The 26,844-nt window shown below is 44.1% G+C and overlaps 1 protein-coding gene across 1 annotated transcript in view; it reads left to right on the forward strand.

The window, feature by feature from the left end:
• Positions 1 to 26,844, forward strand: part of LOC142933696 (protein diaphanous homolog 3-like) — a 152,860-nt gene that overhangs the window by 87,746 nt on the left and 38,270 nt on the right. The window contains exons 26-28 of the mRNA XM_076077896.1: positions 3,377 to 3,512; positions 15,765 to 15,860; positions 16,452 to 16,514. Of these exons, the coding sequence (XP_075934011.1) occupies positions 3,377 to 3,512; positions 15,765 to 15,860; positions 16,452 to 16,514 (295 nt within the window). The remainder of the gene's footprint in view (positions 1 to 3,376; positions 3,513 to 15,764; positions 15,861 to 16,451; positions 16,515 to 26,844) is intronic.

The raw sequence follows: 26,844 nt of genomic DNA on the forward strand, positions 1-26,844 counted from the left end.
GAACGGCCTTCCAGGAAGAGTTTTAACGGCTGACACGCCCCCTCTTTGTTCATCAGGTATGTGATTGGACGCTGCAGCTGATCTGACTGATCTGATTTTTCTAAATATCACTGGAGTTTAATACCACAGTGAAGACAGATCATAGATTAAACTCAAGCTTTATATTTGATTAGTTTTCTGATTCACCGTCTGGTTTAAATATGTTCATTGTAGTCTGAACAACAAAAGGACCACAAACATCTTTCTTCATTTATTAGAAAGATTTGTCTTTCCATGATCTGATATTTCCCTCAATAAGTTTTATTATGGATACAATTAAAGTCAGAGAGAGCTGGAGAGACAAAACACTTTTTACATTTCATTCGGACACGTGAGTCATTCCTGAGTGTCGGGTTTGATGAGTTATATCATTTAAATTTAACCTGAAACATTAAGCCTAATAAATGAATGTCAGTATTCAAGAGAAACCATAATCATATTCTGGGCTAATTAATAATGACGTCACAATCAGAATATCAAAACGTACAGACGCAATTCATAAATATGACAAACTCATTCCGCAGGTAGAAATCGGTCCTGCCCTTATAAACAGGACTCAGTTTGTTAAAGAGGTAACAGGCTACAGAGAGACAACACCTCTACAGTGATGATAACTGTGTATCTTTATTAGTTATTAGTATTATTAGTTACTAATATTAAGTACAGTGATCCTGTGAGTGGACACACACTTCTCAAAAGTCTCTCCAGCTGTTGAAGCCGACTGGCAGCTGATCCAGCTGTGATCAGAGTCGCCGCCATCAGAAACAGACGTTGCTTCACGTGACGCAGCTGAGGAAAGGACGTCTCGTGTCTCTTAAAACATATTTCCTAATTTCCTCTCTCCTCGCATGGTTTCCTTGCGTCTCTCCATGCATCCCTGGTGGGAGGGACTAAGACGCAAGGAAAGGATGCAAGTGAGGGAAACAGGGATGCAATTAACAGACTTGGGATGTACCCATATTCGATTGGCTGAGTAGCGTCACGTGAGATGATTTACAACGCATGCAATTGGTCGGTGTGTTTCTGGTCGGACTGCTGAACGAGTGCCGTAAAGGCTAGAAAAGCTGTGCAGGTTAAAATAGAAGTGCTTCGCCAAAAATGTATAATTCTCAATTATCCATCAGTTATACGTCCGGGTCCGGACCGCAGTCCGCCTATTAGTGACCCCTGACCTATTGGATAGGATACAACATATGCAGCTTTACTCGACCATAGAGAACACAGGGTTCTGAGATTATTGTATACGGTTACTGGTACTATTAATCATTTTAGCATTAGAGTTTATTGAAGTTGTCGTTCCTCAATATTTCAAGTGGCTTGTTGATGCTGAATTAACTGCACTGATTTGTTTTGAATTCAAGTTGACCATATCATTTCCAGTAATGGTCACTTGTATGCAGACTTAATAAGAGGCTGTCAGTGGGCCTCAATAAGTGACTGCCCCTCTTTATTGTGTGGTTGTCAATGTACTCCACGTTTTTCGTAGTGTGTGCTTTTTTTGTGTGTGCGCATCTGTTCATGTTGGTCCGGCATTGCTATTCTTCCACTGACCTGCCTGTCAAGCCGGGCTGTGTGAATAACGCAAGAGGAGGCGAGACGACGAGGAGGAGGAGGAGGAGCTGGGTGTTTGATGAAAGCCCAGACTCCCTTTCTTTAAGTGACTGGCTATTGATCAGGATGGCGATCGTGCGAGCACTCTATTAAATCATATGCAGTCTGTCTCTTGGCTGTGGCATTATTGAGCTATTGACACTATTGTGAGTTGAACAACTCTTTGGCACAGGGATTATAGAGCCTGTACCCTGTACCCTGTGGTTGATGTAAATTATATATATATTTATATATGTGTGTACCGTATTTTCCGCACTATAAAGCGCACCGGATTATAAGGCGCACCTTCAATGAATGGCCTATTTTAGAACTGTTTTTATATATAGGGCGCACCGGATTATAAGGCGCATAGAATAGAATAGCGTCGTAAGCGTGTCTCTTGAAAGGTGCCATTTTGGGGTCTTTATACACACAAGTGGTGTTGGACTAGGAGTAAGCACAGTACCGGTGTTTACCGCGGTGCGGCTTTGTAGTTTACCAGTCGTACTGAAACATTTTGACAGAGCGCCGTGTACAACCAGTATGGATCAACCAATTAACCAATTGATCCATATATAAGGCGCTCCGGATTACAAGGCGCACTGTCGTTTTTTGAGAAAATTAAAGGCTTTTAAGTGCGCCTTATAGTGCGGAAAATACGGTATGTATATACATGTATATGTATAGCCATTCAAATCAGAAGAATAGAATGCTAAAGAGGCAACCTAACATCAGCATTAACAAATACGATTTATAATTAGTACTGTACATGCGTACAAGTGCAATACAGTACGTGCAATCAATAATCAGAACGTTTTTAGAACCAGTACCTGTATGACTCTGAACACATTCAGTTTTCCGAATTAAATTCCAGGTTTGTTGTTAAGTAACTCAGTATAAGTATATTAGTGCAGGAAAGTTTCCTAATTATTCTTTTCATTTACATAAAGTCTGTCACATTCTGTAAAAGCAGGTGGTTTTAAGTGTGAATTTCGTTTAGAGTTGACCTGCAATTAGTGTGGTAGACGTCAACATCTTCCCACACACAAGTACCCGTGACCTGTGTTCAGCTCGTCTGCTGTGCAGCCTGAACACTACTGACCCTAACACATACTATTTTGACCGGGAAGCCAGTACACCGGCCAATCAGCGTCCTGCGATGAGCTGCTGAAGTGGTTAGCTTAGATGCTGCAATATTATCAGTTGTATAAGAAGTGGAGAGTATTTCTTCATTGAGAGAAGACGAAGAACCGCGCCGAAGGCTTTTCTTGACGGTACCAATGTTTCTGCTCTTCTCCCAGCTGACTACGGCAAGAGTTTGATTGACAGATGGCTCATCCAAGCAGCTGCCAAGCATTTTTAAAAGTCCCTGCCCTTTTCCAAGCAGTTCCCAATGACGACTTCTCAGATGGTTCTGGGTAACACACCATCTGGCGGGTCAGGTTAGGAAAGAGCCCCAATTAGAAATAATAGACCTGCTGCAGCCTCTACTCACGTCTTTACGTCTTTGTTCCATCACTCGATCTCTATGGATCTCCGGTGTCAACTGTTTTTTTTTTTTTGTGTGTCTGGCTGGTAAGACCAGGCTGGCAATCCACCTTAGAAGCCTCATCTGACATAATGCTGTAGGATAAAGATGTCTTTGGTGTTTGACAGCTGCCTCTGCCTTTTGACAGGCTTTACACTGCTATAATTAACCCCACTTAGCAATCTGTCTGGTTTTCTCTTTCTTTGTCTCCTCCCACAGCAAGCACTGAAGGAAAACCTGAGGCGAAGGGAGACTGAGGAGAAACAGAGGAGAGCACGGGCGGCAAAGGAGAAGGCTGAGCGTGAAAAGCAGGAGAGACAGCAGAAGAAGAGGAGGTTGCTGGAAGTCAACGCAGGTAGAGAACCTGTTCAGTCCGTCTGTGTGCTCAATCTATCTGGGGGCAAATCAAATGGTGCGAGAAATCATTCCGAGACAATAACTCTCGTTTACCGAGGATCGAACAGGAAACACAAGTCCCATTTTAATGGATTAGAGGAGACACCTATTTTCTCACAATTCAGTATTTATCTCGAGAAGAATGTAATCCCTCATCCAAACAGAAAGCATTTGCGCTTATTTTGATCAGTGGAATTTAAGTAATGCTGGAAGTAAATACAACATTTTAAATATGTGTCTCAGTCTCATGTCAGAATCACACTCCTGACTTTTATTAGTTCTGACCGATTAATGTCTCAAATGTAGTTTCCCAGTCATGAACAGCACAGATAGTTAAACCAGACATGCACTCCATTGTAACTCACTCTGGGTCGTGTTATTGTGTCATATTAAGGCAACGTTCACATTGTGTTGCTTTCCCTTGGTTTGTGGAGACCCGTGGCAAGGTTCTTGACGTGTGGCCATTTCAACCTCTGAATTTAAAAGGTGATATTATTATTATTATTGATTGGTCATTGATCCAAGTATAGATGTTCCCCTCTTGCTTGACCCTTGACCCTTTCTGTCACAGGACAGAGCTGGCCAAGGACGGCAGTCATCAGGATGTTAGGGCTGCGATGTATTATCACAAGACACTTGACTAGAATAGATGATTGTTTAAATGGCCTTTAACCCGAGGTCAGTTGGTTGAAGGACAGCCTCTGTAACCACAATTCACCTGGTGAGTTACTCTTCTTGAGTGAGCAGAGCTTTATGACACAGTCCAATACTGGAGATGGTTGAATATCGCAAAAAAAATTGTTTTTCACAATTGCTGTTCATACCCTCACATTAAGGTTTGACAGTGCACGTTGAAAAGCACAAATCTTGAACTAAAGCACAAGCAAAATGTTTGGTGTTCAGCTGCTAGGTTGTCATAAAAACATGCAGCCAAATGCTGCGTGGAGAATCATTCGCCTGAAGAGAAACAATCTGCTGGCTTCTGCAAATAGTTAAGCTTAACAACTGTACCCTAATTATCCCTTCTCTTGTTTTCCCCTGATCCATTGAGTTTATAAATATGCTATTAGTAGTAGTCACACTTTGTGGAGAAGAGCAATAACATACCAAGTTACGACATTTTAAGAAGGTACTAGGAAATAAAAGGTCTCAGAAATGTTTCAAGCCAAGTTCTGACCAAAATTAGCCGTGTTTGAAAAATGTCCAATCAAACACATTTATTTCACATTCCTGCTATATACTTTGTAATGTGCAACAACGCGTTTCCGCTGTTTAGCCTGTAATTGTTGCAACAAAAGGTAAAATAATTGTCACCGTGATGACTTTACACAGTTGTAAAGTCCCGTCTGTCACTCAAACGTGACTTCCTGGTTACCATTTCATGTCTCACTGGTCTAGCAATGCAGCCCCATGCGTTGTTTTAACACACTTTCCATCCAACACAGCTCACTCTATTACTACATGTTAATGTTTATCACCTGTTCCTGAGAAGAAGCTCCCTGGCTTTATGATCAATATGTTTATTGCTGATAAGAGTATGTTGGGTTGTGAACAGACATCTGCCTTTGCTTTGAAAATTTGGTATTTTGTTATCAAAAATATGTAGTAAGTCTCCTTTTGATGTTTCCCTGCGCTGGGTAAATCATTTACTGATTACATCCTCTATTGATATCAACTTTGCCTATTTTTCAGCGAGGTGGTTTGTTATTTTGCACTTTGTGTTCGCTACGCATGCTTGTATATAATGTCAGTAGATATTTAGGGAGTATATGTAAAAAGTTATTTTCAAACCCTTCCCATTGCTGTGGCCCTCAGGTGTGATGTAGCTAGAGTGATAACTTTATTTACTAAGCAGGTTCAGACATGGCAATAAAAAAAGTCAATGTTTACCTTATGCCAGAGCATCTGGTTCCAACTGCAGGTTGTTTTTCAGTTTGTTCCCCTTTGGAGCACCGCTGATGCCATAAACTTGTTCAACAGTGCAGCCTCCAGACCCATGTTCCAATGCCAAAGCCAAGGCTGGCAGAGCAGTTGAGCTTGGCAATCCCAGCCCTGCACCACCCATCTACAGCTAACATGACTATGCCAGCCACCATAGAACTCCTGGAGACGTTAGGGTGCAAGCAGAGAACCACCGCGCTCCATCCAGGCCAAAGTGTTGCTGTGGGCGTACTACCAAGCCAAAACCGATGCCTCTCTTGGCTGAAACAGAATACTAACCTCTCCATTTTCCATTCACTCCCGTCTGGACGTCCCTCAATTGTCACCGTTTGCCACAGAGCGCCTGAAGTTTTACGGTGCTGGGCTCCTCCAAATTGAAGGGTCATGTCCAGTTGAACTTTAATAAACAGGAATCTGGTGAAGGGGTTACGTACTGTTTGGTTAATCCAGTAGTTTGTGCTGTAGCTCACCCTCCGTCATGCTGTGGTTATCTGAAAATGCCAGAAACGGGGTTTAAGCCAGAAAAAAAATCAAAAATCTCCCGGTAGGCCAGTGTTGTGTGGGTTGTGTTTATATTAGGAAGGCTTGGTAATGTGAATGGTCTGTAGGCTTGAGACTTGGCTCTGTGTCTGCACTTATTGGCAGACACCATAGCCGGTGAAGGTGCTTCTACCTGTATCAATAATTCATGTTGAAACGTCACATTTGAAATATACGACAAAATATCCAAGCAATGTCGTCAGTTTGTCTTGTTCACTTTCAATCCGCTTTTTTGCATTTTAATATTTTTCTATAATATCCTGTGTGTGTGTGTGTGTGTGAGTGAGAGGGAGTGACGTGCATCGCCTTTCAATATACGCTTACCCCATGGTCTGCTATTATTTATGCAGTATTTGCATGTGACATCAGCACGTAAGCCTTTCCCCAGCATGAAGCATGTTGGTGGCAGCCTCATGCTGTGGGGAGGCGTCTCAGCAGACGGCACCCGTGGAAGGCTTGTGGAGGTAGAGGGTGAAATGAGCGCAGCAGAATCTAGAGAAATCCTAAAGAAAACAAAACCTTACGGCAGAATCCTGACAGCAATTAAATCAAGAATTTAGATGCCATGAAACTAATCGGAGCCTTGGCAGTCTTGAAAGGAAGAATGGGGTATGATTGCAGAGTCCAGCTGACAATAGCCAAACCACATACACACACAGCAGTAATTGCTGCCTCTTAAGCGGATGAATATAAAGACTTTGGGTTTCATATTTGTACTTAATTTAAATTGGTTTGTTTTCAACTTGGCAGTAAAATCAGTTTATCTTTTTCCAGTTCGTCATTGTCAGAGAAACAAACATACGGTACATGTTTGTTTCAGTGTCCTAAACCTCTCGTGTGTTCAATTTTTCACTCGCTTAGATTGACAGCTTGGACTTGCTCGTGTGTCGAGTTGTGTTTCACCGCAAACTTTTTTTAATTCAGAAAAGAAGTTGGGGAAATAAGAAAATCATGAGAATAAACTTCAGCCCAATTTTGTCAGAAAGGCTTATACAAATATGCCTGGAGCTTGAAATGTATTTAGATACGCTCAAATTTAGATGAAGCTAAAGGCAAACTCAGTGACATCCTCAAGAAGTGATGTTTCTGGCAATGTACGACACACACACACACACACGCACGCACGCACACTCACACACGCAGATTGTTTGGATGAAATTAATATGTGATAGAGATTTGGTATTGTGCTGCCAACCCAGGACAGGATTTACTCACTCTCTCTCACACTCTCTCTCTCTCTCTCTCTCTCTCTCTCTCTCTCTCTCTCTCTCTCACACTCTCACTTCTGTCTGTCTCTCAGCCTATTTATTAACTAAAGAGCTTTCTCTTTGTTTGTCAGGGAGGATTGTCCTCAATGGAGATTTTCTGTGTAATCATCTGATTATCCATCAATTCCCTAAAAAGCCCCAGAGAGCCTGCACGTCCACATTATGCTGAAGGGCACAGCAATGAGAGACAGAAGGGGGGAGCGCTTCTCCTGGAGGAAATGATCAAAATGGATTTTAGCTTCTTTACTTGCTACAGGTATCTGCATTTAGTTTGGTTTTCGGCTTTGCCTACTTATGTATTCCCGCAATGTGAGCTGCTCCCAGTTTGCTTCTCATTTGCCTCGGCCTCACTTACCTGCCACACAAACTGGGCACTTCCAGACACAATAATATGCAGCCTGGCTTCGTCGCCTGCACTGTGTGTTCTGGCAGTTTGAGAGAGCGAGAGCATCAGCTTGCATACATTTGCATAGGGCCCTATGGAGATTGAAATTCAGATTGAATAGGTTTTTCTCTCTCCCCCCCCCCCCCCCCCACACACACACACACACACACACACACCTTCCTCCTCCTCTAGCTGTGCCTGGCTTGTGTATGACAAATCTGTTGCATTAACTCCCAGGGTAGGCCGGGAGCGGGAATGTTTGTGGAGCGACAAATTACACATCAGAGCTTTATTTAACATTCCCTACATGGCTACAAGCGATGAACTATTAAGACGTCAAATAGAAGAACAGCGAGAGATGCAACCCTGCATGCAAAGATGCTAAGAGCATAGACGGGGCATAACAAAGAGAGGGAGGTGGAAAAAGCAAAACGTTTTTCGCGAAGCTTGTGTGAGATACCGTATGTTCTCATGAGATAGTTCTTGTACCATGACTTGGTATTATAGTGGCGCTCACTTAGTTGGTTTACATGTGATGCTGTTTCTATTCCTCATACCTTTTATCGTTATAATCGACTCACAGTTTGGTTGGGATTGTGCCGGTGTCTTTTTAACAAACTGCACAGCGGGCTGGTCCACTGTGTTGGTGTGAGCAACGAGGCTAAAGGTTCGCTACGTGTCGGACCGTTGCGCTCCGTGAGGTGTGACTGTGTGAACTTGGAGGAATCAAAAACATGTAACAACTCTGGTCTTTGTGGTGTGAAAGGTATAGATAAAAGTCTGTTGAACCCAACTGTGTTGTAGCATGTTCCCGTAGTGCCACAGTGGTGCACAGGGTGTGGAAAAAGCACGCTGTCACCGCTAGTTGGTGGTGCAAGGTTGGTGCAGAGCGGGTGCAGTTTCTCTTGTGTGAGGGTTTGATGTAATTCGCTCTGCTGTATTTTTGTGTCTGGAGCCGGACCTGCTTGTGTCCTCTTAAACCTAAGAAAATAAATCACTTTTCTTTTTTTTTATCTTGTATGTTGTTTTTTGGGGGATGTACATTCATTATTGCCTTATTCATCCGTCATGGTGTCCTGATCTTTCTTGCACTGACTCAAATTACAGATCTTTTCTCCTTCTCATTAACATTATTCTGATTCCTATTTGAAATCCATTTTATCCAGACTTTATACTAACATAGCATCCGGGCAACAGAGCATACAAACTACAAACGGTAACATTCCAACAGAAACATTCTCTGCTTGTGACATCTTAATACCAAGCAACATCTCTGTGTGACCCCCCCCACACACACACTGACTGACTCATTCATTGTTAAGGTCCTGAAGCTGTAAAACTATAGAAATTAAATAGATTTCTTTGTGAAACTATACACTTTTTACCACAAAGAAAAAAAGCAAACATTCGGGAAAAGTCCCAAATCAAACGACTCTCTGTTCTTTTCTTTTTCTGTATCGTATACAAACCCTTGTGTGAGTCCTGACCCCCCCAGGTGGGGAACTGTTCTAAAGGGTCTACGATAATTCTATGGGGTATATCTATGAATTCATGGATTTCTCACAGGTGATTAGGACATTTTGTGCCACTACGGACACAGACTTCTACTTGCGGCAAACACGATTCGGATTCTGAAAATATATATATATTTTTTTCTATCCTTCAGTTGCGAGGAAGACCAGCAGTAATGTATCACAATATGTATTAGCTAGTTATGATGCGCGGTTGTCATTTATACATCTCTATTCATCATCCAGTGAATGGTTTGGCTACTTGCTGCTTAAAGTGTCAGTAAAGTGGAACACGGGCTATTCAATAGAGAGAGAGAGAGAGAGAGAGAGAGGTGGCTGACTGGCCTTATTGCACCATTTGTCTTCTAAGTGTCCACGGGTACGAGGTGGTCGGCCTGCATTCATTGTACTCGGGCATGTCATTTTCTCTTGTAAGCTTTTCCATCGCAGCCCAAGTGACCCTATTTCTCGCCTTGCTCCGGCCCACCTCTGCTACACGCCGCTACGACCGGGCCATTGTCCTGATGATAAGTGCGCCGCGCTGTTGAGTAAAGTGGCGGGAAGCATCGGTCCGGGTCTGAATAGAGCGTAGACATCGACACCCCACACACACACACACACTCTCAGGCTGCATGTCCAGACAATGGAAAACCTCAATCTGAGCAGGCTCTGATTAAATAGATGTAGTTTCACCACAGACAGGAGGATAACTACAGCCTCTTCCCAGAGGTGGAGGTTAAGCTTTGTCTTGGTTCTTCCCACAGAGTTTATTCTTTTGTTTTGTTGCAGAGTAAACACCTTTCTGCTTTTTTTTTCTTTTTAGTTGATCTCACAACGACACCCACATTTGTACACCGCAGCACAACGAAGAAGGCAGTCAAGCTAGACACCCCACATTAGAGCTCATTTGGCTCACTTCCCGCTGTCACTACTAAATAGGTTGGACTTGGAGCTTACTGTAGAGTCGCAATGACAAAGATGTGAACACAAGGTAGACACTCTTTCTAGTTAAATAGACACCAGTAAGGCCTGGACTGGTTTGTGAGAGTGTTTTTGCGTAAGTTAAAGCAAAAAGCCTCTGTGCACATTGCACGCCTGTCATGGGAGCTCTGAACCCAGATGCAGCGGAATAGGAATAGGCAGGCGAATTGTGAACATCAAAGCACCAATCAGTGGCTCCACTGCCAAAGCCGGGATACCACTCTTCACTGTCCCGTTCCTCTCACTAGTCTTTGTTCTCGTGCCACGTCCTCCTCAGCACCACCTTTCACAAGCTGAATGACTGTTTCAAACCCATTTCACAGCGACTAGCCTGACTAATATTCCTCTGCCATGTGTTCGTCGTCCATTACTATCCATGTGACACGTCTGTGATCTCTCTCTGAGTTTGTGAGCATGTGGGCGTGAGTGTATAAATATGTTGTGGTTTTCCCGAGTTTGGCTGTCTGAAAGCACCTCTTGTCTATATTCTATAAAGCAGTTTTCCTGTCTCGGCCTGTTGGAGTTGCTCCTGATTGATGTGTAAAATTGGACTGTTTTTGCTCCTGTATATTCCTGAGGCGGGAGATCTGAGTGGGTTTCTTTTTCCTCGCCTCCCGAGGCACACAAAATGTTTCATGTACTTGTGGGTTGGAGTCAAACGGAGTACTACACGTGAAGGCGCACACTGCAGGTTGCAATAGATTGATCTGCTTCTGTGTTTCCTGTTTTTGCGTATGTCTGTTTGTGTGTTTGTGTGTGTGTGTGTGTGTGTGTGTGTGTGTGTGTGTGTGTGTGTGTGTGTGTGTTGTCGGAAGCGTAAAGCTTGCTGCCTGTGATGAATTGCCACAGCAGTGGAGACAAATTTGGACGTCGAGGAGCGTTGGTGTCGCGAAGAGATTCGCGCTGCCTCTCTGCTCTGTGTAATGATGAAGAACTGGGCACACATGAGCCAGGGGAGGAATGCAACTGTTGCGAATGAAAAGCACAACAAATGCACACGTACACTTAGAAGCAGGCAGGCGAGGAAGTGGGCCATGATACATCCACCAAATGTGTGCGTGTTTGTAGTCACAGCTCCGTGTGGGGTTTGGGCACAACCACAGCCCACCGCCCCAGGGACCGTCTGCCCTCAATACAGGAGCTTCAGTGGGTTTGCTGCAAAGGGACCATGTACTGTGGAGCTGATTGACAGTTTTTGTAGGTCTGCAGAAACCCCACCGTGGTGCCGCGCGGTACTGTGCGCATGAAAGAAGATGAGAATTTCAGTTTGCAGGCCCCATGGTACACTGTGACTGTAGCGTTTGTAGTTAACTGCTTGTGAAAGAGTCGACAGAGATGAGGAGGAGAGCTTGTAGGCTTCTGACGGAGGCGACGAGCTTCAGAGGTTGATCGCTGCCTGCCATCCCAGTCCTCATTAATACCTTTTGAAATAGACCAACGCTATCTGCGTCTGTTAATATTTAAAATTGATTATCGCTAAAACATCTTCTCAAATGAGGGACCTTTTTTTTTTTTTTTTCAATTTTTGCACCTTCGTGAAATGCCCTCATTAGGTTGTCAGCATAAAGGGGATAGTGGACCAGCTTTTGCCCCGTCCACCAAAAATACCCCCCCCCCCCCCCCCCCCAAATTACATTCAATTAAATATTAAATATAATTAAATATTCTCTTTCCTGGGCTACATGCACATTTTTTTGGTATGGTTAAGATGCCACTGTAGATACAACTATCAATCTAAATACAATGTCAATTTCAATTAGCTTGGTGCAAAGTAAAAATTAACAAATAGATAAAGAGCCCGTGGCCAAACCTTATTGTATAAATGTCTTCTATTGTATTATTGTATTGAACGTTTCTTTCAGCTATCCCACTGTGTACCTCCTCACCCCCCCCCCCCATGTTCCTCCAATGTGTATTAATATTCCACCGGGAGCTGTCAGACCAAATGGAAGGAGTGACAACAACACACCCAAGCTTAATCAGAGCAATGTCCTCCTTCCCTTCACTAAATCAGTGGTGGGAACCAGCAGTCACAGCTTGGCCTCTGTGAAGCTAATGAAGTTTTTCGAGCACATCGTACTCTAACGGATCTTATACACGCTTAAAACCTGTTACCACTCCAGTCAAATAAGCCTAAAAGGCCTATTCAAGGAAAAGTAAATTGAAAGCTGTTGTTGAACCATTTGGAGTACATGCATGGTTTTGGTCTCTTTTGAAAGGTAACACTCTGAAGTTTTTTCCCAACAGTCAGAATCACTGAAAGTGCTACTGGCATTGAGTACCAGAAGTTTGAACACACTGAAGTAGAAGGTTTTTATTTCCACCTGAATATTTCTTTGCAAACAGATGCCTGCAGATGACTGTAGCTGGGACTTATTAGCTGGAAAACACAATGGGACCGCAGCATGAAGCCTTACCTAGTCCAAGTTCAGATTTGATAATACCACAGAAAATTAATATTTTACACATGTTTTACTAAGGGTATGTCTAGGCGCTTTCCAAAAAAGGCCATTTGGAGACCCATCGTAACCATGGTCACATACCTAAGCTGTGTAGAAATGTGTATTCATAGTTCAAACTAAAGCTTATTTATGTCTAAATACAGTTATCGATAAGTTATTTCACCATTATTCACTTTCCTAAAGTCTCCATAACTCTCAAAAACCACACTTTGCATTTTACGCACGAACGCAGACTCGCAGTTACGCAGGTGACTTCCGGGTTGAGGCTGTAAATCTAACCCCTGAAGCTGTATATCGTTACTTTCGAAATTTCATTGGCTATACGAAGCGTCAGTCATCAGAACGATCGGTTGCAATTGGCTCGAGCTTCACACGAAAGAAGAGGGGCAGGGACTGTCCTTCAACGTGGACTCTCGTTGGCTATTCTAGGCTGTGGAGAAGACATGGAAGCTCCTAATAGGTCAAGTGAGGTGTCAATCGAAAGGTCAGAGTGCAGCCGCCATTTTGATACCGAGATATCGGCAATGTTTACATGCCAACTGGAGTTACTACGGAAAACACTAATTAGGCATATCTGTCGGCTAATTTGAAATAATGCAACATCAGTCAGTGGGTATTTATGGACGTAATAATGTGTTTTGGACTAAATATTTTACTGGATTGGATCGTCTGGACCTTTGGCAATGTAACGAGACCGTTTTTGTCTGAATATTATCGATGGGTGGACTACTATGAGGCTTCATCGGTGAGTTGCCTCAATTTTGTAATTGTTTTTTTGTGGGTGGGTGGTCTGACAGAGGCGTTGAGTGTACCTGCTGTTGTGATTGTATCTTGAAATGGTTTGCATAAATCGAATCACAAGAATCTTAGCTTTCCAAAGAGATGTCGCATCAGTGCCTACCTATACATAGCAGTTGTGTACATAACACAGATGTACACTTAACACTCGTGGGCGGGCCGTCGGAGTGTTAACAGGTACAGCACAAAGGGTTTAATTGCATGTGAGCATATGAGATACCTTAATTGATACGTCAGTTTTACTAAATGTGGAGGCAAAGTTGCGATTGTGAATACTGGCCTCAGATTGCATGTCACAGTGAAAGCACTGCCTGAAGTTGGCAGGAGCTTTTGTTCTGTAGAGCAGCACCAGGCATAACGCTCAGTTGGTGACAGCAAGCTAGAAATCCAGAGCAGAAAAGTCGGGGGGCCTGGTGCTGAAGGAAATTCACTTTGGAGGTGCCAGATATTAACCGCACCAAGGGTGCACATGGTGTCAGCAAGTGTCAGAATATCGCTGACATTGTATCGTTCATGTTTCATCTGCTTCTCTTTTGCAGGTGTTGGCTCAATTCAGTTATCATTCCTTTTTTTCAGTACAAACCGTTACAATATTAATAATAATAGAGAATTGGAAAAAGGCTAATACAAACTGACTGTTTCAGTCAGGAAAACATTATTCATATTTTTTTAAATATTAATAATTTCAGTGTCATTTAATTTTAATTTTTTTTAATACAATAACAACATCACTAAGTTTATTTGTGATTTAAATGGGGTTGAATGTCCGAAAGAACCGTAAGAACTGAAGACAATAAGATCAGACCATTCTATTTCTTTCTTTTTTAACATCTTACACTACAGCACTTTTTTCTTGTATTTGTTTAAATAAGCTGGTATAAAGGACACTAAAGTAAACCACACAATCAGACTGATAGACAATGAGCTTTTAATGTCAGTATGTATAGTTGTTTTCCTTACAGATCTGGAGACATTTGATTAACGATGGTTAAAGCCTGATCCCTCTCAAAGCCATATTTACTATGTAATGAGATATGATATTATAACGATTATGATATGATTGTATACAAACAAAACACATAAACACTGTGCTCCACCCCCCCGTTTTTTTTTGTGTTACGTTTGTGTGACATCCACTTGTTAACCTCTCAGTAGCACATTTAGCACTTTAAAGCTGTAGTTAACAGGAGGCGGATCACAGGTGATTACAGTGATTGGAATGTGATTTGTTTGTTGCTCCAGCTGAACCACGTATGCTCTGTTGAGCGTCCTTTAGACCGAAAGCTACAAATATAGTGTTCTCTGCATAGATTTAAGTGTGCGGGTATCTATTCTACCAGTGTCAGTAGTGGAAATGTAAGGTTCACATGTGCATGGAGGTTGACAAAGACTTCAAACGTTACACAGAAGCAGCATTGAAAAGAACCCCCCCCACACACACACACACTCGCAACCGCAGCATCACTTTTTATTGACAGGGTGTGTTCTCCCTCAGCATTCCCATATACCTGCGATCCTTTTTCGTTCCCTTCCACTGGAGGCTGTTTTTTTTTACTGCAAATCACAAGCCGGGTCCATCATTATGCCTCAGGTGTCAGGCCCAGGTTTTCAGCCGCACCAACACAGGGCGTGATTTAAATGTCATATCTTCAAAGCTTTTCCCCTTTCTACAATATATCTGCAGTCTGCTGGTTTCCCCGGCTGCAACAAAGCAAAGCCTTGATATTTTGTGTTGAGAGCTTTGGACAGTAAAGATGTTGACGGGTGCGAGTGTTTCATTCCAGCTTGACAGGCAACCGTACGTCCCTGTATATGGGACTCCTGTGCTGCAGTAGTTAACCCCTGAATGCTTCCTAGTTGGCCATCTCTTTTTACAGATGCATTACCCCAAATAGCGCACGAAATAAGGAACGCGTAATTCCACATCTTTTGTTGCACGTCAACATTAATTATTATCATCAGATGGATGGTTTGTGTGTGTGTGTGTGTGTGTGTGTGTGCTGGAAGGAGATTGACAGACAGACGGTGTCAACAAGCCAGGTAGTTTACTTTAATGGTAAATGGACTTTTCTAGTCTTCTGACCACTCAAAGCGCTTCAACGCTACATGCCATTCACCCATTCACTCACTGATGGCTACCACGCAAAGGTGCCACCTGAACTCAAAAATACACTGATGGAGGTCAAAGGTCAAGGTCACTGACATTGATGTGGACTGCAAACATGACTGGCGTACAGCAGCGAGGCAGCGCTTGTATTTATTTTTTATTTATCTCTCCTCTGTCTTCCAACGCCCCCTCATTCTTTTTCTTCTTGGGTTTCACAGAAAACGATGAGACAGGTGTGATGGATAGTTTGCTGGAAGCTCTGCAGTCAGGAGCTGCATTCAGAGACCGCAGGAAGAGAGCGCCGAGACCCAGAGGTGAGTCTCATATCCTTTATCGATACCTTTACGCAAACAAAGACGCACGCGTAAAACCTGCTACCCATATTGTACTTGTGGGCAATGTTCTGATTCCAGCCAGATGTTCAGAAATCACAGTGAGTTTAGGTCCTAACCTGCCAACTGGATGCATATTTTTCTTGTTATGTTTTTAGAAGCTGAGGGAATTGAAGGCATCCTCGTGTTATCCTGCCTTGGCTCCACACATTCTCAGTCCCTTGCAAAATACACTAGTTTGTTGTTTGTACACATGCTTGCTAGCAGCGCCGATGCCAGAGAATCGCTGTCTGATGTTTGGAGCTCAGTGAATCAACACCCAGCTATTTATTTTCTGGCAGTCTTAAATCCCATATGCTCTTGAATCCAAGTCGGGTTCTGTACATGTTTTGAACAGACGGTCCAGTAGACTTTAGGGGGCAATTGACAGAGTTGCCCTTAAACACGGTATTTTCTGTTAATGGCCTTCTCTTCACAGCCGTTCTTCAGCTTGCGAATGCCTCCTCGTGATCTTTGTGATCCCTCTTAGTACGGTAAGATATGTTGGCATTAAATGTCCCCTGCCCTCCACAGATAACCAGCAGAAGACCATCAGCCCCAGCTCCTTCCGCCAGGTTCTCAGGCCTGTTAACCATGGTAAAGCAAATAATTAAACATCCGCAAAGCTAAAGCCTCAAGCATGCTCAGCTCTGTCTTTTATCTGCTCTCGGAAGGCCGCCATAAACAACTCTTGCATGTATTGCAGCTTCGCCTCTACAGTTCGTATGTCCTGCTTTTGTGTGTGTGTCCAGTGGCCATTTCAGTTGTCCTTTTTTTTCCCGTTTTGTTTTATTTGACCTTGTGTGCCTTCTGAAAGTGTGAAAGGCCTTTTCTGAGGCAGTGCATTGTGCAGACTGTGAGAGAAGCACGATTGAGAGCAGCCCACACATTGCTTTCAAAGAATTTCAGTTTGACAAGGTTCCTAAATTGTTCAGTAACTGCAGCACTTTAAGTTCAGCTCTATGCTTCTGAAGGCAAATCTTTCCCATTTTTAAAACTTTATATATAGGAAGCTACAGATGTCTATTCACAACAGTATAAGTCAAGTATCCTCGAGTCAAAATGAGTATCTTGAGTTTCTCACCTCTGACCCATGTACTGCAGATTTATTTTTAAGGGCCGTGAGGCATCTGCACCAAGATCAAACATACGTACAGACTACAAATTAGATGCAAGCCACTTGTAGCTTTGAGCGTTCAGTGTTATCATTTAGAAACGCCATGTTCATAATTTAAAATATACAGGGCAATATGTGTCTAACTGAATGACTTCCTGGGAGTGAAGATTGGATGGGATACTAATTATACCGAATCAAATTTGCCCCATATCATTCACAGCTGGGAACAGATATTGTGCTTTGGCTGTTGCAAAAACAAACGGCAGCTTTCTTCTCTTGTCAAAGGGTTACTACAATCATCACTGAGGCACTTAAAAAATTACGCCGTAACCCTGTTACCACTTATTACTTGTAATTGGAATCCCAGTGGGCTGGGTACAGGCACGCATGAATAAAATGATTCACGCTCAGTCCACCCACAACATTGATGGCAATGATAAAGGGCCCTGCTCTGTTCTTCTGCTACGACTTATCTGAAATTAGATTGGAAGGGGACGAGGGGGAGGGAGGTATACAGGGTGGGAGGAAAGAGACAGATGGAGGTGGCTGTAACATAAGAAATGGAGAGAGATGGTGTGAGGAGGTATGAAAGAGCCAGTTGGTTCGGGTGAAACTAAGGAATAATGTGAGGGCATTGGACTCGGTTTGTCTGTGTTCAAGAAAGACAAGAGTCTGTGCATATAAAAGATGCTATTTTAACAGGGGATTGTTGTAAAAAAATTAGAGTCCATGCTGCTCAGTGTCCGTGTTGTGCAAACGACCCCATGGTGTGCTGTACAGGTACTCGGGTAGTGGACGGTTGCTGGGCCAGCTGCCCCCTGCTGGCAGCTTCAGACATGGCCTTGTTGACTAATAAAGCTCAAGGCTCGAGCCTGTCACTGCAGGCGTCGTACTCACTGCCAGCCTCCCAGAGCAAACACAGCTAATTACTTTTCTCTGCCCAGCCCCAGCACCAGCTCAGCCCTCTCAGTGCCCATTCATCTTAATTTCCCCCTCTCTGCCATCTGCCTCCTAAATAACACTCCTCCTCATTTCCCTACCATCCCATATCCCCGCTGTCTCCCTCTATACTCTCATGGCCTGACAATGGCCCTCCCCAAACATAATTGCCTGTTATTGGTATGGAGTCTCTCAGCTTCTCCCGTTGCATCCCTTCTCTCCCACCTCCTTCTCTCCTACGGAGATCCGGGCCTTAATTGCCCTGGGTTTAGTCGCTGGAGTGAGTGAAGCCCACCGGATGCTCCCCGTTTAGTTCGGAGGTGATGAAGTTCAGTCGGCGGCACGTGTGTGTGTGTAAACAGCTGCTTTCACTTTCACCCAAACACCCAACCACCTCCTTTCCCCACAGTTTTAAATACCCTTCAATAATTGATCTCAGGTGTGTTGCTACACTCCGGTGGAGCCGCGAAGAGAATTAAAACGGAACGATCTGTGCCAGAAGATACTGTTATTTGTGGTGATGGGGAGAGATCGGAATGGTCCGTCCGGACATGCGTGGTGCCATTAAGCTCTCACACCAAGGGAGACTCGAGTGCACCGGGGGTTTTCCTGCACTGGTGTGGTTGTTGTCCGCAGAAACAAATCAGATGGCCAATAGATTGTGCTCCCCATCACATGGAGTAGTTCAATTATGTCCGGAGTGCTTTGCAGTTCGGCGAGTGTGATTGCCACACACTGGAGAATCGCATTGAAAGTATTACTCCACTGTTTGCTGCAGAACCAGGGGCGCGCATTGTCCCCTCCCTTATTTTTTTTTCCCCCTCTTCTTCCTTCCCGTTCTCTTCCTGTTGTACTCTTCGGTTTACTGCTGGTAATAAATGATAAATGCAAGGGTCCTGGCCCGGGTTCCCAGCGTTTGTCCTCACTTCCTCCGTCTCTCATCTCCTCTCCTCCCTTACCTTTAAATTGCCTCAGCACACTTTAACATGAGCCAGCAGCTACGGTGTCTAGCTCGCTCTGCAGTCTCTCACACACACACAGACACACGTACACATAAAAATACACAGACACACCCGCAGACTTCAGGGGATCGAGGTAAGCAGGCTTTGCGGTGGCTGTGGCCTGGGTTAGGATAAGGCTGCAGGGCTCTGGGGCTCCTAGACACTCTAAATTGGATTGCGCTCCACAGAATGATGGATCGATGGTGGTTAGCCACACAGGTGTAAGAGACTTGAATCTGCAAATTGAATCTATAAGGCAGCCGTAGCTTTCCTAACTTTGTCCTTTTGAAAACATCTCTCCGGGTACTGTCTGGTCATTTCAGTCTTCTAATCGAGCCCTCATCACACGTTGAGGGGAATCACATAACTACACTTGTTATTATTTTTTACGGTTGTGTTCGACAGAGAGCGAGAGCCTCAAAGTGTGTGAGACAGCACAAGCCAGATTTTGAGTGTGTGTGCGTGCTCTGAGGCCTTTCTCGTGGAGTGATGATCCGTTATGTGTGGGGAGGAACAAGATCTATGAGGGAATAAATGTCTCTGTCTTTAGGAGCAATTACTTCAGAATGTCTTTAGTGAAACCCGACCTAACAATTATCATGTGTGATAAAGCTCTGAACTAGAGCTTGAAATTGATATAAAGGTCACTTCACAAAGTCGGTGAACCCGTATACCGAATGGAAACAGGAGTAGTGTCTCCTTACTTGCACTTGAAAGCATTACGGGTTAGACCAGGGGTGGGCAAACTTTTTGGCTCGGGGGCCACATTGAGTTTTAAAATTTGACAGACGTGCCGGGCCAGTAGCAGATGAATGGAGTGTTTGTGTGAACTAATATAAATTACAAGTACCGTATTTTCCGCACTATAAGGCGCACTTAAAAGCCTTTAATTTTCTCAAAAAACGACAGTGCGCCTTGTAATCCGGAGCGCTTTATATATGGATCAATTGGTTAATTGGTTGATCCATACTGGTTGTACACGGCGCTCTGTCAAAATGTTTCAGTACGACTGGTAAACTACAAAGCCGCACCGCGGTAAACACCGGTACTGTGCTTACTCCTAGTCCAACACCACTTGTGTGTATAAAGACCCCAAAATGGCACCTTTCAAGAGACACGCTTACGACGCTATTCTATTCTATGCGCCTTATAATCCGGTGCGCCCTATATATAAAAACAGTTCTAAAATAGGCCATTCATTGAAGGTGCGCCTTATAATCCGGTGCGCTTTATAGTGCGGAAAATACGGTACAATTTAATTTCAGTGGGAACAGTGTTGTTGGTCACCCTTTTTAACCAGTGCGTCAACGTTTGGTGTCAGTTTGGTTGTGGCAATTCTCAGAACAGATCTCAGGTGTTCATCAGTTAGCTGGGATCTTACACGTATTTTTTTTATCGTGCACTTAATTATTAAGCAGTCATTTTCAACACAGTGTTTTTAGTGTAAAGGTTAATGACTGGTCTTTTTAGCAGGTTGATTCTTTGACCGGATCATACAAATGTTTGACTTTCACATCTAACATTATCAGAGGTCTGCTCTGTAATATCTTTCCTTGTCTCTCCCCCCTGTGTCACGGTGTGGGTGCATCTCACTGCAGTCAGGAAACGTATCAGAATACCCTTATTTTATTGGCTAAACTGCATCACGTGACGTGATTTACAACGCATTGGTCAGTGTTTTCCTGCACCGCTGAACAAGTGCCGTAAATGCTGGAAAGGAGCGTGAATAACTCCGCTGCATAAAGCAAAGTCCCACGACCCACTGAAAACGGGTCCGCGACGAACCACCAGTTGAGAATCACTGGTTTACAGGATCGTGACGAGCAGTGAACAGCTGTTTGTATGGCGTGTCTTACGTCTCTTCCCGTTTCCTTCACCTACATTCCCCTGGGTCCTAAGCCCCTCCATGTACAGTTTATTATCACCCTCTTTGCACCAATGTACATTTATAACAAATACCACACATATTACACGGTAATCAGCGTTGCATATGTGTCAAACTCTATCGGTGCATCTCCGGTTCTTTAATGTAACGTAAGTGGCGCGACGAGCCTGTCCCAGCAGACTGTTGTGCTAGCAAGCAGGCTCGCTCGCGAGCTGTACCCAGCATGCAGTTCGGCGGTGAAATTTTATAAATGTACAATTATTAGTGTTACAAATTGTTTATGTGTCACAGACTGTTGTGTGCTGTTGTGTTTTTCTCTGTTAAAGAGCGTTAGTTGTGGGTTGTTAATTGTTGTGTTATAAAGTTATGACCATGACTAGGGATCCCTCTCAATACATATAAGACAACTAGCGCTGACCACTATTGGCAAAGAATACATTTAGCTGCCTGTTGAAAGCAGACAGCAGTTGTTTTGGATATGCACCGGTATAATGGTGTGTGACGAATTCGTATCATACGGGAAATTAAAACCGTATACTTCCCAGCCCTATTCTTTATTATAGTATGGACAATTTTGTACCAATATTTGGCGGGCCTGATTAAAACGTCCAACGGGCCGGATCCGGCCCGCGGGCCGTAGTTTGCCCATGCCTGGGTTAGACCATAACAGTACGCATCTAGTTATTGGAGGTGTTGCGTGCTATGTGTTTCCATGTAACTCCATGACCTGTTTTTGCTGATTACATGTTTCTGTATGATGTTGGATCTTTGGTTCGTACGGGCAGCTATTCAGTTAAGACTTTAAATAGTTTGGATATATACGTGTGGATGCTAGTAGGAGTTGACAAATAGGCTTAATTTGACACTCGACCCACGATCTCTTTCAGAAGTTGTGCTGCACAAAATCATTGAGACGAAACTGGGGAGAGTGTGAAGTGAAAGTAGAAAGTAAAAGGAAGTTTGTCGCCTCCTATCTCTGTGCGTTCTGTGTGCTCACACGTGAGACGTTTGTGACAAACTAGCTCCGAGAGTCAGTCACTCTTGCTTCCTGGGGCTGGGGATACTCTAGTGGAATCTGCTGTTAGATGCTTGCCTTCTTTTTTGATTGGGCCTCTTATAGACTGTGATATGTGGATTTCACTGCAGGCAACTGCGTCCTGCAGATTGCGTGTGTGCTTTCCCATTCCTCTTTCCCATTTCTGTCTGTTCGTGTCAATGTCAATTATGGGAGAAAGCCTGCCATCCTTCCAAAGTTCGCTCAGTCGACTCTTTACTTTTTGACTTTGTTTTGTCTCCGCTTTATCTCTCCCCCTCGCCTTGCTGCTTTCCCCCAGACATGACATAAGCAAAAAAAAAAAAAAAAAGAAGGGGTTATTAAATCATTTCAGTGAACCCAAGACAGAAGGGAGCGCACAGACGCTCTCCTCCCAAGATCTATTTGAATTGATGCTGCACGTCGTCGTTTCAAAAACGTAACTGTAGAAGTTGCTTGATTTATCTGCATTTGGTCACAATATATCATCCACACATCACGTACGTTGGCTGCGTTTTTCATTAAAGTGACACATTATTGCCAAAGAGCTTCTGTTCCTGAACACAGAGTGCTCACTCTCCCACTTTCGCACATACTCGCTCATGCATACATGCATCGAAATTGTCTGCTTAAACCCTGTGTTTTAATGATGTGCGGGTTGAAGGTGAAAGGCCACTCCTGGGTCGGGGCATCAGCTGTGTGGAAGACTTGGACAGGTGTACTGCTCTCCGTATTCATGTCCACAATCATCTGGCCACTTGGAGGCACAGTGTCTCTCTTACCGCCACACTAGATTGGTGGTTTCGATGTTTAACGGCTCTTGTAGACAAAGGCGTGTCCAGATGGGAAAGTGTACCTTGACCTGCCTTTGTCTGTCTGTCTGAAGTGCTGCACTCGGGGTGTGTGTGTGTGTGTGTGTGTGTGTGTGTTTGAGCCTGTGCACACATGCATTGAACAGATGGAACAAGAGGTCACCTTAACAGAGTGGCTCGTGTAATTAGGTCCAACATGTGCAGTGGGACTTAGTAAGTGAGGGCTGTAGAGAACAGTAAAGGAATGATTTTATTTTTTCCTACCTTTTTATTCAAGATTTGCTGAGAACAATGTTCTCTTTTCATTGAATGCCATGCTGCACTCTTTCACAGTTACACTCAGTCACACGTGGAAACTGCCCAGTACAAAACAGTCAGATCTGTTGACCACTTAGCAGCTTTTCTCAAGTAGTTGGAGAGTAATCGTCCCATATCTTGTTCTGCTGTTCTGGCGATTGAAACAGCGACTTCTCTAACCTTTAGCCTGGAAGCAGCGCCGAGTACCCTTTTATGTGTGTAATACAGGCAGTAATTAGCATGAAATATGTTTCTCACTGCAAACGTTTGGTTATAGATTTCTGTTTACTTGTTCTGTTGCCTTGGATGCGCGGATGTAGACAGTGAAAAACGTCTCTTAATGGCTCCCACTCTTGCTGTTACGGAAGTCCTGCCTCCTGATTCCAAGGCTTTTTTCCCACCGAAACGTGTTAAATTGTGATGCACATCCATATCAAGTTGTGTTGAAACTACTAATGACTGTATTAGCGGATGCTAAGAGGGCAACACCTCCAGCAAATATAGCCTTATTCTTAAAACTGTACTAATCTCTGTAATCCATGCCCAGTCCAAAAGTGTAAGAGGATGAGAAAGTGAAACGGTGTGCCGTATATTCACTCGACTGGTTTGGGAGGTCAGCGTGATGGATGAGAGCAGCACGCACAAACACACACAGCCACCCGAGCTCGGCTGTGCCCACTCGGTCCTAATAGAAAACATATGATAACGAACACCTCTGCACTCTGCTCAATGTCGCTCCCCGCCGTACATCCCACGTTTTCAGCCAAGTCCTAAGCCGATCAGGCTCCTCCGATATCCACTTTTAGCTGGATTATGAGGAAGCTGGGCTGTAATAAAGGCTGTGGATCGTGAAATGGAAACTGGTGTTCAGCATGTTGAGCCAAGGACCCTAATCAGCCCATTCACACCAGCTCAGGCCCCAAACAGTAAGTGAAGCCGCTAACGTGGGATTGCTATTCAGCCGGCGTCTGAGATCCTCCTCGTCTTTTCTTTCCACATGCACACTGTCTCGCCTTCTGCCTGCCTCAATACACACCTTATGTGCAGGGAACAGAGGCAGAAAAGCCAGTGGGTAAAAAGTTTAAAGATTCATCAGGGGTTTAGTTTCCATACACACCTCTTTTTTGTATCAGGTATTTAAATATAATGCGTCATTGTTTCCTCCCCCCCGTCTCGCCCGCTGTCTTTCTTTGTCTCTCCATCCTTCCAGCCCTCTTTTCTCATGAACCGGTTACGGACATCGATTGAGACTGGGCTCTTACACAGTACTCTAGTTAATAATGCAGTGAGAAATGAAGTCATTCTCACCATGGCTTTGTGCTAATTAAATGTTACAGCAGCCTTATCACCCAGCCACACATTCCTGGTCCTCCCACATTTACCAACGCCAGCAGCCATATCACGCAGCCGTCAGGGAGAGAAAGAGCTTGGGAGATGATTATATGAACTTCTGTTGTTGCGTGATGGAAATGAGTGCTATCTCCCCTTTATATCTATGCCCTCTGCAAAGCGAGGCCTCTGTGGTAACACCTTTGGTAAGCGTTTGGAGCATTACAGGTGCTTCAGCGTCATTTCTCCCCACTCATCTCACAGTTGTGCTTCCGTCTTCTCAAAGCATTTGTTTTCCTTTTTGTTTGTGTTTTTCAGTAGGCAGTCTGTCTGGCTTCGTGCTTCAGGCTAACATTAGCGACTGGTCATACTGTGGGCCTTGGCAGAAAGAGACACTTCTCCGTTAGCGTGTGTTGCTATGGCTGCCCACTAAGCCGCCTTGACTCGGGAGGTAAAGCGGAGACTTTAAGTGGGAGTGATGAAAGGGGATGATCTGTGCTTTAAAATTCCACTCACCTTCCTGCAATAACCAATCTGTAAACAGCCCCATATCCAGGTATCATTCTCCAGTGCACCGCACTCATACAGAGAGAGGAGCAAACACCAAGGCTCCTGTTGTTGATTATTCCCAGGGCCGCTTTAGTCTGCGGTGATAAAAATTATCACATTTTTCCAAACTGCCTCATCTCTCTGTCTCTCTCTGGCTGTCGTGTGTGCCGCCACTCCCACCTGCTATGTGTCTCCCCGCTGATCCAGAAGCTCTGAGTGCAGCGAAAGAAATTTCCACGCTGACAGAGCGGGAAGGCCAGCCCTCAGGCTGCAGGATCCGTTTGATGCTGGATTCCCCATAGAGAGTGAGACTCAGGCTTTGCTGATCTGCTATTATACAGTACCGCCCTCTTATGCCCATACACTCACTTATTCACATATTTGACTGTATACAGCCACATGCATTCACTTCAGCACGTACACACACACACACACACACGTGCGTCCCCTTGTAGACACTCGCTCATCCTTGAGTCACATGGCCATGTTTGTGTCTCTGGCCTCTGGGCTTAAGAGCTTCGTTAGCCTGGCACTAGCTTTGATTAGCATCCTCGGGGGTACAAATTAGCAAACAAACTCTAGTGATCTTGTAAAAAAGTCACTCCGGGACTTTCTGCAGATCGCTTCACAAGCACGTGATTAGCCCTGTCATTCAGGAGTGGGTAGTTTTACCTTAAATCAAGTCCTTTTTATTGAGGATATGAGAAAAACTATGGCATTGGTACTTAGCGGCATTGCATTGACTGCATGTGTGGATTTGTATTGATCCTCCTCTCCACCCTCGAGGGGATGGGCGTCTCAGGTTCTGCACTCTCCCTGTTTGCATCCTACCTGACAGGTCGATCCTACCAGGTGACATGGAGGGGGGCCGTGTCGGAACCACGCATGCTGACTACGGGGGTTCCACAAGGTTCAGTCCGGGGCCCCCTTCTCTTCTCGCTATACACAACATCACTGGGTTCTGTAGTAGTTCTCTTGAAAACCGATGTTGAATACACTTATTGTAAGTCGCTTTGGATAAAAGCGTCTGCTAAATGACTGTAATGTATTGTTTGTGCTTGTCTCATCACTGTAGCATGTGCGGCTGGGTGTGAATGGGTTCATTCGGGGCGCTAATATGTGGAGATGTGCAATGTCCCAGACTGTTTTTCATTCAGGTGAAAATTCCTTGAGCTGCTGCCTGCTCTGTAATAACCATACTTGACATTTCCCTCTCCTCCAGCCTGTGGAGAGTAGCAGATGCTTTCCATTCCAGTTGAACCCATTAAGGCCTTCTCTTCTCTGCTGCGTCCACTAGCCTGTCCTTTGGCAGGGCCCTCCTGAATGTCAAAACTCACTGTTTAGCATCACAATAAAGCAGCTACTGGGTAGAGCAGTGAAGGCAAGGAAATGGCTCCTGGCTGGCAAAGGGCACGGACAAAAAGATCATTTTAGAAAGCTTGCCATCGCTCATGCAGTGCTGTATAACGAGGCTATTTTTCGTTTGTCATCCTCTGCGTTTCCCGTGTCTCGAAACATCAAGTTACTGAACTCTGTAAATCTGCATCACTGGTCAGAGTGTTGATTTAAAACAAATGGAATACAGGCAAGCGTCGGATTTTCTGAAGCAGCATTTTTCGACTTTTACTGTAGTAAATCTGCTGGGTTTTTTCTTGGTGTTTTTTTCTTCATATTTGATCAACTCCTGTGCCATGCTGTCGACTTCCATGTTGGATTTTTCTGTAAATTCGGCAGTGCTTATTCTTGCTTTAACGGTTGTATCATTGTTAGAATAAGATCCTCCACAGGGCGTTTAGCATTTTGTTTTGGACAACGGATGCAGAATTTCAGTTGTAGAAAAACCCTCGACCCAAAGTGGAGTAGGCATAGGTTGACTCGTTGAAAATGAGATCTTAAATTAGCTTTTAACTTGCCTCACATTGACAAATATAAGCAAATTACAGCTCACACATTTTTTTTCCATTT

This window comes from Anarhichas minor, unplaced genomic scaffold (assembly GCF_050575085.1).
Source record: "Anarhichas minor isolate MPS153535 unplaced genomic scaffold, ASM5057508v1 ptg000062l, whole genome shotgun sequence".
In the NCBI taxonomy this organism is placed as follows: domain Eukaryota; kingdom Metazoa; phylum Chordata; class Actinopteri; order Perciformes; family Anarhichadidae; genus Anarhichas; species Anarhichas minor.